Raw genomic sequence first — 18,451 nt, forward strand, 5'->3', positions numbered from 1 at the left:
GAAAAAAGGGGGGGGGGGCGCCGCCCCTCCCTCCTTGTCCAATTCGGACTAGGGGGAGAGGGGGCGCGTGGCCTGCCCTGGCAGCCCCTCCTCTTCTCCACCTTAGGCCCATGAGGCCCATTAACCCCCCCCCCCCTGGGAGGGGGGTTCCGGTAACCCCCCGGTGCTCCGGTTTTATCCGAAACTTCCCCGGAACACTTCCGGTGTCCGAATATAGCCGTCCAATATATCAATCTTTATATCTCGACCATTTCGAGACTCCTCGTCATGTCCGTGATCACATCCGGGACTCCGAACTAACTTCGGTACATCAAAACTCATAAACTCATAATATAACTGTCATCGAAACCTTAAGCGTGCGGACCCTACGGGTTCGAGAACAATGTAGACATGACCGAGACATGTCTCCGGTCAATAACCAATAGCGGAACCTGGATGCTCATATTGGCTCCTACATATTCTACGAAGATCTTTTATCGGTCAGACCGCATAACAACATACGTTGTTCCCTTTGTCATCGGTATGTTACTTGCCCAAGATTCGATCGTCGGTATCCCATACCTAGTTCAATCTCGTTACCGGCAAGTCTCTTTACTCGTTCCGTAATACATCATCTCACAACTAACTCATTAGTTGCAATGCTTGCAAGGCTTATGTGATGTGTATTACCGAGAGGGCCCAGAGATACCTCTCCGACAATCGGAGTGACAAATCCTAATCTCGAAATACGCCAACCCAACATGTACCTTTGAAGACACCTGTAGAGCACCTTTATAATCACCCAGTTACGTTGTGACGTTTGGTAGCACACAAAGTGTTCCTCTGGAAAACGGGAGTTGCATAATCTCATAGTCATAGGAACATGTATAAGTCATGAAGAAAGCAATAGCAACATACTAAACGATCGGGTGCTAAGCTAATGGAATGGGTCATGTCAATCAGATCATTCACCTAATGATGTGATCCCGTTAATCAAATAACAACTCTTTGTCCATGGTTAGGAAACATAACCATCTTTGATTAACGAGCTAGTCAAGTAGAGGCATACTAGTGACACTCTGTTTGTCTATGTATTCACACATGTATTATGTTTCTGGTTAATACAATTCTAGCATGAATAATAAACATTTATCATGATATAAGGAAATAAATAATAACTTTATTATTGCCTCTAGGGCATATTTCCTTCACAGCTTCCTTGAGGTGTCAGGGCGGCTGCTGCTATGGTGTCTGGTCCTCGTCGTCGCCGGAGGACATGATGATCTCCTCCTTGGTGGAGGAGCTGGCCGCCGTGGATGCCAAAGTGCCTGGAGAGCATGGGTAGTGGCGGCATGAACCACCGAACAAGGAGATTCCACCGACTCCGCCTACCCGCGCGAGCGCCGTGACTTCAGAATCGCCGCCGCTGGGCTCAGAGAGGAGGAGGGGCTTGCAGTACAAAGATAGGGGAAGGGAGGGTGCGGTGCTCAGGCAGGGGGAGTGCGCCTCTGTGCGTTGCTGATGCACTACTTAAATGGCCACAGCTAGGCCAGGCATAGTGGCGGTCAGCGCCGCCCTCCCATCCGGTCAATTTGCGACATCAATGCCGACCACTGCAGGCTCTAGGCCTGCATGAATGCGGTGCGGCAAGCGGCACAAGCGTTTGATTGAAAGCACGGGAGAGGCAGTTGGTTGATTTTTGGCGGGGCAGGCGATCAGGCATGGGCTTCTGACGGTCCGGACGTCCATAATGCCCCCACGTTTGTCTCTGGTTTGCGAGAGAAAATATGTTCGGACCGTCTAGCGAACTGATACAGACCCGCGTTGGATGACATAACACGCCAGGACCACGCGGTCCATAGGTATGCTGGTGATCTGAGGGTCGCCATAAGCATCTCCAGGAGATTCGATAAAAGGGGCCATCCGGCAAAACTACCATCGGTACGAGACACAGACATTTTTTCCGCACGGAATAGATCACACAAAATCGTCCATCCTGTAATTTTTTTGCGGGAACCTTCATATTCCAGGCCGTTTCCTCTATATCTGTGGAATTGGGGGCAGTTTTCACAGAGACCTAAAAAATAAGAAAAGGTTGGCCGGAGGAAACATTCAGATCATGCTACAGTCTTCCCTTAGCGTGACCTCACCAGAAGGCCTCGACGACGGCAACCACCAGAAGCCTAGCTACCGCTGCTCGAAGCACGAGCTACGGCCGGACGAGCGCCGCGAGGAGCGGCCGCGAGCTACGCAAGCTAGCTAGTTGCTGTTGCCGCCGGTGCGAGCTAGCTTGCTAGTTGTCGCCGCCGGGGCTAGCTAGCTACTGATGCTGCCTGCTCCTCGCATCTGCCCCGACGCTCCTCGTCTTACGCGAGCTAGCTAGCTATTTGTGTCGTCGCCGCTGCTAGCTAGCTACTGCTGCTGTCTGCTCCTCGCACCCGCCCCGGCACTCCTCATCCTGCTCCATAGCGGCACCGCCACCGGTAAGACATGCGCTCCTCCTCGCGTTGCGGCATCTCTGCCTCAGCTCGCGCCTTGTTTGTGAAGGACCCAATTGCAATGTTTATTTTGCTTGTAGGGGGCTTTATATTGTTTTGCAGGGACATGAGATGATTTATATGGAATCTGTTCTACCGACACACACATCATTTGGTAAAAATGTTTTACAATATCCTATAAAACGATTTTACGAGATGAAAGTTTACGGGATGCGCTAGAGATGCTGCATTCAACGCGCCCACTCGAACGTTGCAGCCTCCCACGCTTTTACTTAGGTGTGTGAGCGACCGTTATCGAGATCCTGGAACTCTGTTGATGCAAAAAACAAATGCATCCGGAAAATCGATTTTGCTCCCCGTACGTCATGAGTGTGATTTACGATGAAAGACTAATGACTTAGTGGGGAGTAACTTATAATAGTGTCATGCATATGACACTAGTCTAAATTACTATCTTCATAGTGCAAAGTAACATAGTAGTAGTGTCATAGATGACTTCATTTATTATGTTACCACTTCTCATTAACTATGTTACTCTAAACACCTCTCTCCTTATTAACTACGTATCACATAAGCAAAATTTTCTTGGAATGCCCTCTATTACTACCTAAGTTAATCTCACTAGGACTAGCCTTAACCATGCTAGGCAACGGTCGTCTATCAACACGCAGCTGGCTCAGATACCATTGGTCTGCTCATGCATGCACCAATTAATTCATTAATCAATGCACCCATAAATTCATCCATGTTCTGTCACCCTCAGCTCACATCAAATCTTGTCCCTCCTATTCGCTTGCCTAAGCTTTTTTTTATTTTTTGTTTAGGATGTCTTTCTATTGTTTAGAAAATCATAACCCCATGTAATTAAATTGCTCGCACGACAAATTTTATGTTCTGGTTCACTTTCAGTCAATTATTACAAGGAGCCAATACGTTTGGCTAGGGCTCGCTACGGAGAAAAATGTTCTACAGCGCGTCTGTTGTTGCAGAAGGAAGAAGATTGATTGGATAAAGGAGAATTTGCATGCGACATAGAGGTTTTGTGCAGTGTTAACTTTACTTCCTTTCTGTTTCTCTATTTATTCAGTGATTACAAACTAACATGAGCTAAGACCAGGGTGTTGGACCGAACATCGTGGCCATGCCATCCCATAGCCGCTCGTTCCTCCTCCCTACTTGGCCGCCATGATCACCATGCTCCGCGCCACCAGGCCGCCCTAAATCTAAGCAAAGAAAATGACTTGTCCAAGACATGCACAAACATTGCATGCTACCAGGATGAATTGACTTTGCAGGTTATATGTTATTGAAGGATATAATATAACTATTCCAATTAAATATTATGAGATTTGGTCGTTTGCATTAATATTGATTTCGTTGGTACTGAATTAACTTTGACCATTATTTATTTGATATAAATAATAATAAAGAACAAGAAAAAATTGCGAGTCCATTGTAAATTTATGTAACTAGCAGAGTGGCCCGCTCTTCGCGCGGGCTAGTATTTAATATAGTTTTGTGAAACAAGTTCATATTTACCAGTTCTTTTGGATGTTCGTGAAGTGGTGATTTTAGGGATATAAGAGTTACCCCTTTAATGTTTCGGGAAATATCCGAAGGCTATTTTGTTGTTGAAGTTTTTTAGTGCTATGTGCTCGAATGCACGGGTTTGCCTAATGCAGCTGTAGTGATGTGTACCTGGTGTGTGGCTGGCTTGACAATCCTGTTGAGGCGTATTAAAGTTTATTTTTTTAGGATATAATGTTTTTCCAAGAAGTGTCAGATGCATCAAATTTGAGTCGACATGGGTGATTTGGGATGGCATAATCTTTAGTGTGCCCATCATGTTATGTATCTTTTTATCTACTGCAAACATTTATTTCTCCCATTTACAACTTGATTCTATAATGTAGTTATTTTAGATATATGGACACATATATAAGGTATTCTAAATCTTATTTCGAGCTTGTGGATATATATGATTGACATACATTACATAAATTTATTATTTGTAAAAAATAGGTGTTCTTCTTCATGAACTTCCTTACCTGTTGTATCAAAAAGGAAGCTTCTTTCCAACTCTTCTTCAATTGTGAACTGTCATACTTACAGAATTTGAATTTAAAAATATTATGTAGATGGTGTCGTCTGTAGGTGTTTTGTTAGATTTTGGAACTTACCAATTTCGGTTGCTACATTTGGGCATATACTTGTACTAAAGAATTGGAGGACTTCCTTTCCTTCTCCTTTCAGGCCAATTAGATAGTTTTAGTGCTCTAGTTTTTTCAGTTTTGGATCTTCCGAAGTTCTTATGTCCCTTGTATGTATTAATTTTGTATTTTCTCTACAATGTTGTACTTGTATGGGGTTTCTTTGGCAATAAATGGAGCTTTAAAAGAGTTTCCTCCAAATAGAACAAATGGGTCGTATTTCACCATATTGAAAGAATATACTATTGGGTAAACTGTGAATATGAGAAAGTAATCAAGCAATAATTTACTTAGATAATAATATTGTATTCCTGTGTAATAAACTTACAGATTAAATGTGTCCCAAAGTTAACCCTGATTTCGATGTCTCATTTCCTGTAGTCAATGTATTTAGCAATGTTGAAGTTCTATTGATGCAATATTGGTGCAAGCTTGCAAAATATAATTAGAACTTAATATACCAAAGAGTATGTATACAATCACTTCTATTATTCTTATGATATATTATAGTAGTGAAATATGTATAAGGTCTGCAAATCATGAAAGAAATTGGTATTAACTCAATGGAAATTTATAGCATACAAATTATGCCCCAACACTTAGGGATCAATTAATATGGACTAATTACTTCTAGCTAAGACGTGCGACATGTATATCTGATACTCAAAGGATGCTCCATGTTGAATCGCTCAAACTTACTGGATGCTCCAGAGTCCAGATAGATGATATTTGTGCACATTACTCGTGTAAATACCTACATCTGGTCCATGGATGCTTTTAACGGGCAAGTGTTACAATGACTCGGATCCTATGAGGCTGATTGAAGTATGCTTCCACAAATAATTCTGAACATGGACCCCCTAAAAAAAATCTAAACAACGATCACTGTAGAGGAATGTAATTAAGTCAGCCCTAGCAGGTTAGAACCTCCACGTCATCCCTGCCGCTAGAATCTGCTTCCTGCTTTGAATATCTTCTGCATGTTTCCTGCTAATCCTCCATTGACGGCAGATCAGGCAAGAAGATTAGGTTGACGCGCCACTGAGTAATTAGGCATATGGGTTATACATACCTGATTCGGGCACTCATGCATGCATGTAGTAAGGGTTTGCATGCACACTCTTTTTTCCATATGAATATGCATGCATGCTAGGCATCATCACGTGAGCTGAGACGGGAGATCTTTATGGTAGGTAATAATAGTCTGTACGTCCCATTATCTCTTTTTATTAGAAAAGTAGATGTTCTTTTTTTTTTCTTCCCTGGTTAAGGACATGGGATACTGGGATGGGTACCTACAAAAAGGGCGTGGGAGATGTGTGCTTACGTGATAGATACGTGTGTTTTTTTCAACCAGGTTAAAAAAATGATTTTTCGTGAGAGACCAGGTCTGGCACGTTACCATGTGTGTAAAATAAATAAATGTATGACACATTAAGGACTCGTTGTCTGTTATGATGAAGCTATATATGTTACGCATATCTAATGGTTACATGATTATAATTTTAAATGATCCACCAGATCAAGGGCTAGTATTTTCTGATTAACGTGGAATTTTTTAGACTAATTCTATTGTTTCTAATTCTAATTCTAATTAATCCATCATTCACTTTCAATATATAAATAGATAGATATGTCACTTCATTTAAAATTCCAACAAATATAATGTACGATTAAAAGACGCTACCCTTGGATTTCTCCATGCCACATTGGTAGTTTTATTCCAATAAGAAAAGAGAAGAAAACACGATAACCAATATACTATCATGCCGTAGCTAGCAAGCAAGTTGTACAATATTATCGCATGCAATTGTAGTAGATTTTATTTTCCTTGCAAACTGTAAATGATAAGAGATACTTCAAGATCAATATCGATACAAGTATATCAATTTTTGTTGTGCGGGTTGCTGGCCACTGCATGCAGCACCATCGTCTCAATTGTGAACCCAGGTCCAAATCCCATCATCACACCCCACTCACCCCTCACCCCTCTGTCCTCCTCCATCCGGCGCCGTTGCTCATCGAGCACGAAGATCACAGTGGCGCCGAGCATGTTCCCATACTCTCTGAGCACCGTCCGACTTGCCGCGAGCTTCCCCGACTCCAGCTGGAGTGCCCCCTCGATGTGATCCAGTATTCCTCGGATGCCGGGGTGCACCACGAAGAAGAGATCATTCCAGAGGTTGGCGCCGTCGCTCATTACTCCAAGCGGTTGGAACGCATCTGCGAGACACTGGTCGATGTGTTGCGCCGCTATAGGAACCAGCTCCTTCGTGAAGATGTGGCCATCGAGGCCGGTCTCTGTCAGCTGCATGGTGAGCACACGGTCGGTCCCCGCTATCATGGTCTGCGACGCGGACACCATCTTGAAGATTGGGCGCTCGACGGGGTGCATGGCGTCGGCGCCGATGATGACCGCGCCAGCACCGTCTCCGAAGAACGCCTGGCTGATGAGAGTGTGTGGGTGGGCATCTGCCTCCTCTGGGCCATGGAAGGAGACGATGGTGAGCTCGACGCAGACCACCAGCACACGCGCACCACAGTTGTTCTCTGCCAGGTCCTTGGCAAGGCGCAGCGAGGCGGCACCTGCGGAGCAGCCGTTGAGGTAGAGCATGGTCCGTCGTACGGAGGCGCGGATGCCGAGCAGACAGGCCAGGCGGAGGTCGACGCCAGGGGAGTGCGCGCCTGAGTTGGTGCTGACGACGAGGTGGGTGATGTCGGTGGCCGGACGGCCCCACTCGGCTATGGCTTTGGCTGCAGCTGACGCCGCAAGCTCTGGCGCAGCGACGGCCGCGATGGCTAGGCGGGCGTCCAGGGACGGCTTGCCACGGCAGAGGAAGTCGGGGTGGGCGTCCAGGAGCTCCTCCGTGTGGTGGAAGTAACGCTTGTCCGTTGGTGTCATCTGGCCTGGAAACAACAAAACACGTACGCGATGTTAACTTGATCATTCTTGTATTAAGATCGATCGTACAAACAGCTAACATATAATTAGACGATCAAGCAATTTGACCACTGTATTTATGCATGCATGTGCTCATCTGCTTGCTTACACATGGCCTTGAATTTTTGCTTGAGGTCGGTGAGGTGCTGGCTCTTGGTGACCCGGAAATAGTAATCCGGGTACTCCTCCTGGGACACGCAGTTGGCCGGGTTAGCTGTGCCGATGGCGAGGACGGCCGCCGCCCCCTCCGCACGCTGCGAACGACGGATCTCCCGCACCGTGGACAGTAAGGTGGCCATGTTCTCATACGTCTACATAAGATAGAAAATCAACTTGTGTTCACACAAAACACATGAGCAATCCGAAAATTTGTGAGGGATGATGTATACAGATTATATAGAGAAATGCTACAGCTACGGGCACTTGTTTACTGGTTCAAGTGCAATGCCTCGTATGTTTTGTGTACGTTGCAAATTAATCAGGTTAGCCTTTGATGAATGCTAAAGTACAATCCATATTTTTAAGACCGGCGCATAAGACTCGCCTTATCATATACCATAAGTGGATTACTCATCCTTATAAAATAAAATAAAACATAAGCGGGCTATTCATAGGCAACCCACCAAACACACCCAACACATCACAACCGCAACCATCAACAGTTCTACAATGCAAAGTAATGGAACCCCTAAACGAGAACGCATGCATCAAACAAAATGCAATGGGCAGCACCAATCCCACAATAACAACCCTAACCATGAGGATGAGATGAGAGACGGAAGGTCATCAGTTACACATATGTCAACGCCTTTCCTACAGTGCAACTCTGCGTTCCTTTGCAATCATTTTTCAGTAGATAGGTACACATTACATGTCTACTTTAACTATGAAAATAAAATTAAAAAATCGATTTATTTACATACAAGCTGCAAACTCTATAAAATAGCTATATTTCAGAGGATATAAGAACTACCGTTTGCTTCATATATAAAACTAAACTCAAAACGGAAATGTCCAATGAAATACAAATAATTAAAATGGATTAATTAATATACATTACATGTTATGTGATGTAGCTGCTTTAATTATTTTCAGGTAGATGTTATGCAATAGAGCTGCTAGCTAAAAACGGCAATGAATTTGTATATTTTATTGAGTACACAAATATCCATGTATCCAAATAGGTGGGAGTAAAAAGTGGAATTCACTCCAAAAATTAATACCAACGGTCATGTCTTGTTGAAAAAGCTAATATAGTTAATGCACAATAATTTTATCAAAGTGCAACTATGCTCTCACAAGATGAAATATCTTCAAGAGAAAACAAGACAAATGTAACAGCTTGCACTAAGCCTGCTTGTTTAAGAATGGAATGAAAAAGATAGAAGCAATGTAAGCAAAAGCAAACGATGAGATACCAAAGTAGAGGGAAACTGCTTGATGCACACAATGCGATGGAGGAGCTTCTTCAAGTTTGTTTGCTCTACGAGATGTGAATGACTGAGCAAAGAAAGTGCAAAGTATTTATAAGGATGGGAGTGGAGCAAGAAATAGATATCCATGGATGGAAAGCATGCATGCATGCACCGTCCAGTAGATGCTCCACTCTGTCTCTAACACATGCATGCATCACATTAATCAGTGGGAGTACTAATTGTTGATACCCTGAGATGCATGAAATTATTATCTCCGTCCACTGCTTTCATTTTTTTTAGAGAAAACAGCGCTTGTATGGAATTATTATCTCCGTCCACTGCTTTCATTTTTTTGGCAAAAACAGCCAACTGTTTCTTGAAACCGTCGGTATACTTGTACCATTGCGGCTGGTGAATTTTCGAAACCAACTAGAGATACATCAGAGTACTATGTTAACAAAACATAGTCGGTGTAGCCTATGGAACATGTATTTCAGATGTATAGGTTCATTCAGAGCACTAACCTAAATCACTGATTCATGGGCCTTTTTTTAGATTTCATGTCAACCATTTTCCTTAGTAATTATCCCTAGAGTTCCTGTAGCAGTTAAAATGCCTTAAGAGTTGCATTAGTCTTGTTACAATAGCTATTAGATGTGTGTGTGTGTGTGTGTGTGTGTGTTGCTTTGAAAGTGACTGTACTGGTGTTACAATCTTAGAGTTCCCTTCCCGGAAAGAGGCACCTTTGGATCGTACTGTATAAATAAATGATTAACTTCACAAGCTCACAATCTAATGGCACCATACGTCATTTCATAATACGTCATTGCACCATACGGCGCAGTTCGCAGCTAGAATCTTATGCACATGCATGCAACTGTTTTCTTTCTCTATTATTGAGGAAAACTTTAGCCACATGGTGCTGAATAGACATTGTACTATATGTGCTAACTTGACAATGTGCTGCATCATTCAACTACTTTTTTGACACAGTACTAGATACATTTATGCTAATTTTGTTTAGTCAATAAGGAGCTTATTAGCTGCCGTAGCTTGATTATTAAGGAATCAATTATGTAGCTCCGCCTCAAGAGCATCGTTGCAATGAAATAAGTGACGGTGTGCCGAGAAAATAACACTCCCGTCCAAGTTCCGAAGTATCATGCCTGAACCTGCTGACCCGTCTTCTGCCGAAAAGGAGCCATCCACTGATAAAGCTACCTTGCCCAGCATCGGCGGCGGCCACGGTTTGTACGGCACTTGGGGTTTCTTAGTTGGTACCGTCAATCACTCCTCCTTCCCCATTTTTCCTTTCACAATCTCTTCTGTACTATATTTATTTGCCTGCTGAATTGATCTGAAATAACTATCCAGAAACTCTATTGAGACCTCCACCGGAGCAGCTTCCTTACCATGTGTTAAATCTGTACGAACTTGCCACACTCGCCAGACCAACATAATTATCATATCCCGCACTTTGTCCGAACAATTTGCAAGTACGTTGAGCAGCCACTCTTCTCCATTGTCCAGCAAGTACCCATTCCCCGGCAAAGGCCACCTAGAACGCATGCCATTCCAGAACGCCTTTGCCTCTGTACACGCAACTAGTGCATGGAAAGAACTGTCCTCTTCTGATCCACAAAGTGGGCAAGTAGCACTAGTTGCATGCCATTGTTTGTTGATTGGCTTGGTCTCTTAGTTCCTAGAAATCTGCAAAATATGCTTCACTTGAAGAAGAAAAAACCTTCCTATCCATGGGTCAACCAGCGTAGAGACTGAAAACTATCGACGTTATGGATCAACAGTAGAAGTATGTGAGGAGACTTTTTTTTCCTTTGAGAAACAGCTCATGGTTCAGAATAAACATTGTAACATATATACATGAACTTAAAAATGTACTACTTTCGAAATAAAAGAACTGGATTGTATTATATATGTCGACTTAACTGTGCTAATTATGTTCATCATAAGGAGCTTATTAGCTACCCCTGATTACTGTGGAATCAATCATCCAGTTGTTGTCCTATTCATTGACTAACTTAACCAAGCATGTCCACCAATTCGAATCTTCACCCATGCTGCTCACCAAGATGCTCTTTTTGTTTGACAACAACCCCGCAGGCTAATTATAAAAAGGATACTTTTGCAAAAATAATGTGACAAGATTGTAAGTATAAATTATTTCCCCTGCTTAAGTGAGAACATTTTGTGTTCTTGTGTGGGATAATGGTCCTTCAACTCCAACGGGCATGTTGTACTAAAAGATAATGAAGACGCCAAAAATGCATGTTCAGCAGATGTAGCAGCTACCTAGCTGTGGTGGTATATACTTCTACTAGTAAGATACCTGAATGGACACGTTTTCCATCACTCAGATGATCGGCTCAATTCAACCGTTCTTGAGTAGTTGTGCACACACACACACACACACACACACACACACACACACACACACACACACACACACACACACACACACATTATATATGCATGGCCATGTTAGAGTGGAATCAACTTCTAGCTATAAAAACCGAGGAGCAGCCACCAGAACGTACCACACAGATAGATTGAGCTGCATGCATTGTTGGCCGCACCCACACTAGATACTACGTCGACACACGTGCAAGGGTACAACTGCTAGCCACTGTTTTGATTTTCGGCCACAAAAAGTGGATTTCGGCCGAATTTCGGCCATCTCGGCCTGAGGCGAAAAGTATATGTAGGCCGAAATTGCTCAAATTTGATAAATTTTGGTCAAATTTAGTCAAATTACAGTCAAAATTTAGTCAAATTTCAGCCGAAATTTTTGAAAATGGCCGAAATTCGGCCATCTCGGACTAGGGCGAAAAAAATCTCAAACCGAAAATCAAAACACGGCTGCTAGCTCGACCAATATGCCTCCAAGAAATGACAAGGACGGCGGTGAGGACATCACCGTCGACCTCTATCCATTCATTCGCGAGTACAAGGGCGGCCGTGTCGAGCGCTTTCTGCGCAGCCCATTCGTGGCAGCGACTGAGGACCCGGCAGCCAACCGTGGAGTGGCAACGAGGGACGTCATCATCGACAACTGCACCGGCGTGTCAGCACGCCTCTTTCTGCCTCCAGATGCTGCAGCCGCCGGCGAGAGGCTTCCAGTCATCATGTACGTGCACGGTGGATCGTTCTGCACAGAGAGCGCATTTGGCCGCACATACAATAACTATGTCAGGTCCCTCGCCGCACTGACTGGGGCTCTCGTCGTGTCTGTGGAGTACCGTATTGCACCGGAGCATCCCGTGCCTGCGGCCTATGACGATGCATGGGCCGCGCTCCAGTGGGTGGCGTCCCTCTCAGACCCCTGGCTGTCTAGCTACGCCGACCCGGAGCGCACCTTCCTAGCGGGCGACAGCGCCGGCGGCAACATCGTCTACAACACGGCGGTGCGTGCGGCTGGCGGCGGTACAAACATCGTCAACATCGAGGGGCTTGTCATCGTTCACCCCTACTTCTGGGGGGTGGACCGGCTGTCTAGCTCCAAGGCCGTTTGGGACGGCGTCGCCATGTTTACGCCAGACTTTGTGGACAGGCTCTGGCCGTACGTCACGGCTGGCCAGCTTGACAACGACGATCCATGGATAAACCCTCTGGACGGGGACATTGCCTCGCTGATGTGCCGGCGTGTGCTGGTCGCCGTCGCTGAGAAGGATAGCTTGTCTGGCCGTGGGCGCCGGTTGGCGGCTTCCATGCGCAACCTCATGTGGGCCGACGATCAACACGCGGTGACATTGGTGGAGTCAGAGGCCGAAGACCATGGCTTCCACCTTTACAACCCCATGCGTGCGACCAGTAAGACACTCATGGAGAGTATCATACAGTTCATAAACCAGCGGCCGGCATTGCCGTTGCCGGCCGCTTTTCCGCCGGAACGGCACGAGCTGCATCTGCAGGCATGCCAAGGTAAGGACCAGACTTCCTCCTCTGCCGTCGAGCCCATTCTGGGTGTGCCTACCAGGCCCTATGTGGACGTATTTGGTTATGGGGTGGCCATGTAGGATTTCAGTGGCCCAACAAATACCACACGTACTAGTTGCTTGCAGATTGGTGGACATGAACGAAGTTCATCACCCAGGACTAGAAGATATGGGTTATCTCTCGGCCACCCTATAACATCCAACATGAGGTTCCTGTTATCAGCAACGACAGCACCTCGGGGTGGTTTTGTTCGTTTTCACAAGTTCATCATCTAACCAACCAAGTTTGGGGATCCCAAACCAAACCAAATCAAGCGCTTGAGAATCACAATGTCGGGGTTAAGGGCTCGTCATGCTCCTACATAATTGTAATGCTACAGGGACCTCCTTACCAAACTGTTTCTTTGGGCAAAATGGTACCCAAATAAATGTCTATTGTTTATCTCCTTTTTCTTTTCTTCCACAAACTATGTGTGTAAGATCCTATGTACAACTCATGTATTTTCTGTATTGTCTTACATTGGATTTATACGAATAATAATTATGCACAACTATATAGACATCAGCGCCTCCTGTGTGTTCAGAAAAAGATAATGATCATATCTTCATCGTGCAACTTCTCCACTGTTGGCTTCATCCTATCCCTGCCCACCAGAATCCAGTCATCTAGTTCATCTATATATGCCATAAATAACAGAAGTACATAACAAACTGAGGAGAACAAAAAGCTATGAACTAATTAAAGGTACTATACTCAGTTTCCAAGCTATGAATCCAGTCATCTAGTTCATCTATATTCCATGTGTTTTTGCTGAGATGCAACCGCACGATGTTCTGGTGTCGGAGGCTCTCGAGGTTGCAGAACTCATTGTGGAATTTCTCATGACCACCGTCAACATGTGTTGGCGTGTCGTCATGGAACATCTTCACAGCAATGTTCTTCCCATATTCATGTACACCCTATATAAATTTTGCATTTCACATGGTTCAGTAGTTTTGTGTGCTTAATTAGCGGTATATCTGTTTTTTCCCTCTTCGGTGAAAAAACCCTGGAAAATGTCTGGATGTATAGATAGATAGGGCAGAAGCAAGTATTTGCAGGTGATGCGCGTAAGACAGGGCAAACAAAGGAAAAAATCAGAGCATCCCGTGCACATAAAATCATTTGCATGAGGATTCAGTTGTGGTATTTCTTGTTAGTACTACTAAACGCTTGTTGGCCAAGAGCGCGTCGGCATCGATATCAACAAGCACATGATCATTGCTGAATGTCCTTAAGGAGTCACGCTTAGTAAGTTGTTTCTGTCTTGGATGGATGTGGTAGCCAGTTGAAAGGATACTTTATTTATCCTTAGTTGCTTCATCTAGAACTATTAGTAAATGGCGTCATCAAGTAGTAGTTAGATTCAGTATACTATACGTACACACATACATCAGTGGAACGTACATTACCATGTAAACTTTGCTGTGGGCACCGGCACCGAGGCTGCGCTCGTCGGAGAAACCGTCGGTGAGCTCTTGGATGGACAGGCGATCATCCATTGGCCCCGGTTGGTGGTCGTCGTCGTCGGAGAAAGGTTCCGCGGTCTCATCGTGGTCCATGCTGATGCTGTTCGTTGTCCTGGCGGAGAAGAGAAATAGGAAGGCAGCAAGGGGTGATGATCGAATAAACTGTGTGTTCCTTGATCTCTGCAGTGGCGGAAGACACGCCTACAGGCTACAGCTCAGTGGAATCCTCATCATGTTTTTTTGGTGTTGGAGCAGCAGCAGCTTATGCTCAGTGGGACTCTCTACGGACGAACCGGAGGTGGAAATCGATGGAGATGCTGCTTATGATAGAGATGGGTAGCTAACAGTGGTGAAGTAGAGCAGATGCGTATGACGGAGTAGAATGGTCTCATTTAAGAGCAGTCATAATTTAGCTTGTGTTTGTGGGGAGGTGGATCAATCGGCATTGGAAGTCATGCATCTTGGAGCAATATAGGGTTGTCCTGCAATAGTTCGTTAGCAAAGCAAAAACTGCTTTTTTTTCTTTAGTGCTAAATTGTTCTAATGTGATGAAGACATCAACACATGTAGGAATCGGCATTGAGGCCGAAGCGTTGGCGGAGAAATATTTGGGCACATTAAAGCAAAGACCAAGAAGCTAGTTGATCAATAGTTGGACTCAAAAATTGCTTAATAGCACTACAAGAGAGGTGTTGATAAAATTCATGTGTGATCCAAACTTACTCGATGAAGTGTTTTCAACATTTGAAGAGAGGTATTGATAAGGTTTTCCTTTTAAGTGTCGTGCCGTGCTTTGGTGGGGAGGTGTTGATAGTGTCGAGAGATTTTTTTTTTTCATAATATAAATCTCTTTTCTGCTGTAAAATAATAACAAACTAGTGAGTTGCACGTGAGTTGTGAGATATCGTTGCAACTGACACTTGCATATTACATCATTGAAAAGGAAAACCTTAGCTGCATTGTGTTCCAGTACACTAATATAACACATTATATGTATGGACCTTAAGGTTAAAGATAGTGTTGTGACATTTGGCTGAAATTCTCTGAAACGATATATGAAATGTAAGAAATGGTTCATCATGAGTCTTTCACCATGAGTAAAATTCACAAATAATCCCATAAATGTATACACTTTATTCAAACGAGAACTCTAATGGAGCAAGAGCATACATGGAAGATTCTAGACTGAATCATAAATGGATACACTTTTATTCAAGCGAGAACTCTAATGTAGCAAGAGCATACATGAAAAATTCTAGAATAAATCATAAATGGATACACTTCTATTCAGGCGAGAAACTCTAGCGGAGCAAGATCATGCATGGAAGGTTCTAGAATAAATGAGAAGTGTGTAAAGATAGTATATGTGACAAATACAAGGGTGTACTAAGTTTTTAACTATTGGAAACTTCTACATAGTACACATGGCAGGATATGATGTAATTGATAGGAAATCGAATGGCCAGCAATGCTTGGATTTGCCACCTCTTGATTATCAGATTGAGTTCATCCAATGATCCATATTCAAACTTATTCACACACTATATATATATATATAGTGGTATAGATATAGATATAGATACAACAGACGTGACTCTCGCCCAACTCAACTCCAGTGGTAACGGGGAAATAGAGGAGAGGGGCCGGCGGCGAGGAAACTTGGAGGGGTTCTAGAATAATCTGTCTCACTAGAGAAGGAGAAACTTTCAGACTATCTTGTTTTGGTGGTTGGCTCCGCCCAACATGTCTCATCTCTATCTCAACCTTAGATTCAAGATTGAATGGTACATATGGCCCAAAGGCAGGCACACCATCATCACCAACTCGCTTTTTTATAGGAGTATAGATATAATAATAACAACGGCTGCTCTTATCAAGTCCCATTCTTCCATCAATAATCAGTAACAATGCAAAAGCTCTTGAATTGGGTCTGTGTACTCCCCATCATGCAAATTGTGATCTGCAAGATCTAACGCGAGAGATGTAAAAAACTAACAGAGATGATGCATAAACAGGAGATGGTTATCCCTAGAGATGTAAAGTTTATACATACACATCAGAGTGCAACAACAATGTTAGAGTTGTGTCGAATATAGTGTACAAGATAGGTTACAGTTGGACTTGTAGTTGTATTGTGTTTAGATAGGATATGGAGCTGTGTCCAAGTAGGACACTTGTATCCTAGGCCTCTCATATATAGCGGGGCTAGACACACGATGTAACTTATGCCAACATAATAGCACAGGCGCGCAAGGGGGAGCCGGCGGCGTGTGCCGGCGCCCGGGTGGCCGGTGTGCGGTTTGTGACGGTGTCACGGGGAGGAGCGCCCGTAGTCAAGCTCCGGGGACGTAGCCATATCGGTGAACCTCATTAACAAATCTCGGTGTTGTGCTCGTGTGATTGCTTGGTCCTTGGATGATCGACGGAGTGTCTCGGATTTATTTTAATAAGTGGTATCAGAGCAAGGTTTGAGATCAGGCCGGTCGTGTTGATATAGAGGAAGGTTTGATGTGTTGATCGGTATCGTTTGCGCGGTTGTGATCGATTGTACACTACGTCAGGCGAAGGAAATCTCGACGAGTTGTGAAGATCGGATTCTAAATTCGCAACAGATGCAGGCGACAATCGGGCAGCGTGGGCACGCGTGGCCGTGAAGCCGAAGCGGCATGGGTGGTGTAAGCTGGCCTATGGGGCGAGCTGGTGCACGTGTTCTGTTCGCGGACCAGGAGTGGAAGGTGGCGGCTAGGTGCTGCATGGAAGACCGCGGTGCAGATCTGATTGATACTTCATGGGAGATTTGTTTTGGATGAAAAGAAAAGGACCGAGTCCTTGACTGATGCGAATAGAGGCAGACAACGGATCGATTCAAGCGAAGGGACAAATCCATCTGGTAATACGCGTGTACAACAGGAAGGCAAGGGCTTGGATAAGGCAAGTAGCCAGCATCGGGGTTGAGTGCCTGGGAGCTACTACACGTGAGTACAAGAAGGATTGTTGGTAGGAAATCGCTACTACTACATCTTGTGTACTTGAGCACGTGTTGGAAACTCGGATATTTTTTCAAAGTGTCGGCTGTACGAAGAGCTATGGCGCCAACCGGTACCTGGTTTGAGGTGAGAAGTTTAATGAAACTGAAAACCTTGGGTTATGGCAGACAAGGGTGAAAAATTTGTTGGCACAGCAAGGATGCTTGAAGGCATTGCGGAAGTTATGTCAGCAAAGATGAAATTATCAGGTAATGGATGGAGATTCGTGAAAGACAATTTGGGAGCCTTGAGCGTGTCGTGCAGCCGGACAAGTTCGGCTGAGTCGGACTAGATAGTCTGACGGATCGACGTGAGTCGGTTGGTACAGAAGACGGTGATGGGATCGGCAAAGACGACGTAGGAGCGTGATGCTGATGGTGACCGACTTCTGGACGTGGAAACACGTGGTGCACATGCCTGAGGCATGTGCGGCTTCGACAAGACTATGACGCGGGATTGATTCAAGATGGTGCACATGGGAGCTTGAAGTCAACGGGGCGTGAGGGGTGGACTGATCATCTACCATGGTGTCATGTTGAAGGTGGAGTTGGATTGAGGGGCTACGGCGTAAGTCGACGGGGTCGAAGCCTATTCAGCAGGTGGGAAAAGCGAGTGACATGCAGTTCGGACTGGAGCTCAGTGGTCTGATGGAAGCGTGAAACTCGTCATCGATCGGTGATGATTGGCGGTACTCTGCAGTGGGGGTTGGGTGGTGTGGGTTCGCGACCCTTGAGACCCGACCGGTGTAAGAAAAATCCAAGGCATACCGTTGATCATCCGAGGACCAAGCAATCACACGAGCACGACACCGAGATTTGTTAACGAGGTTCACCGATATGGCTACATCCCCGGGGCCTGACTATGGGCGCTCCTCCCCATGACACCGCTACAATACCGCACCCGGTCGCCCTGGACACCGG

At 44.8% G+C, this 18,451-nt stretch overlaps 1 protein-coding gene and 1 pseudogene across 1 annotated transcript; one reads left to right on the forward strand and one right to left on the reverse strand.

Moving 5' to 3' along the window:
• Nucleotides 1-6,572: 6,572 nt before the first annotated feature.
• Nucleotides 6,573-7,927, reverse strand: LOC119359730 (bisdemethoxycurcumin synthase-like). Its single transcript, XM_037628253.1, has 2 exons — nucleotides 7,738-7,927; nucleotides 6,573-7,594 (listed from the first exon to the last, which is right to left on the reverse strand). The coding sequence occupies exons 1-2, from the start codon at nucleotides 7,925-7,927 to the stop codon at nucleotides 6,573-6,575; spliced, it is 1,212 nt and encodes a 403-aa protein (XP_037484150.1).
• A 4,010-nt stretch (nucleotides 7,928-11,937) lies between these two features.
• On the forward strand, nucleotides 11,938-13,272 carry LOC119266104 (annotated as a pseudogene).
• The last annotated feature ends 5,179 nt before the right edge of the window (nucleotides 13,273-18,451 follow it).

This window comes from Triticum dicoccoides, chromosome 1A (genome assembly GCF_002162155.2).
Source record: "Triticum dicoccoides isolate Atlit2015 ecotype Zavitan chromosome 1A, WEW_v2.0, whole genome shotgun sequence".
Classification (NCBI taxonomy): Eukaryota; Viridiplantae; Streptophyta; class Magnoliopsida; order Poales; family Poaceae; genus Triticum; species Triticum dicoccoides.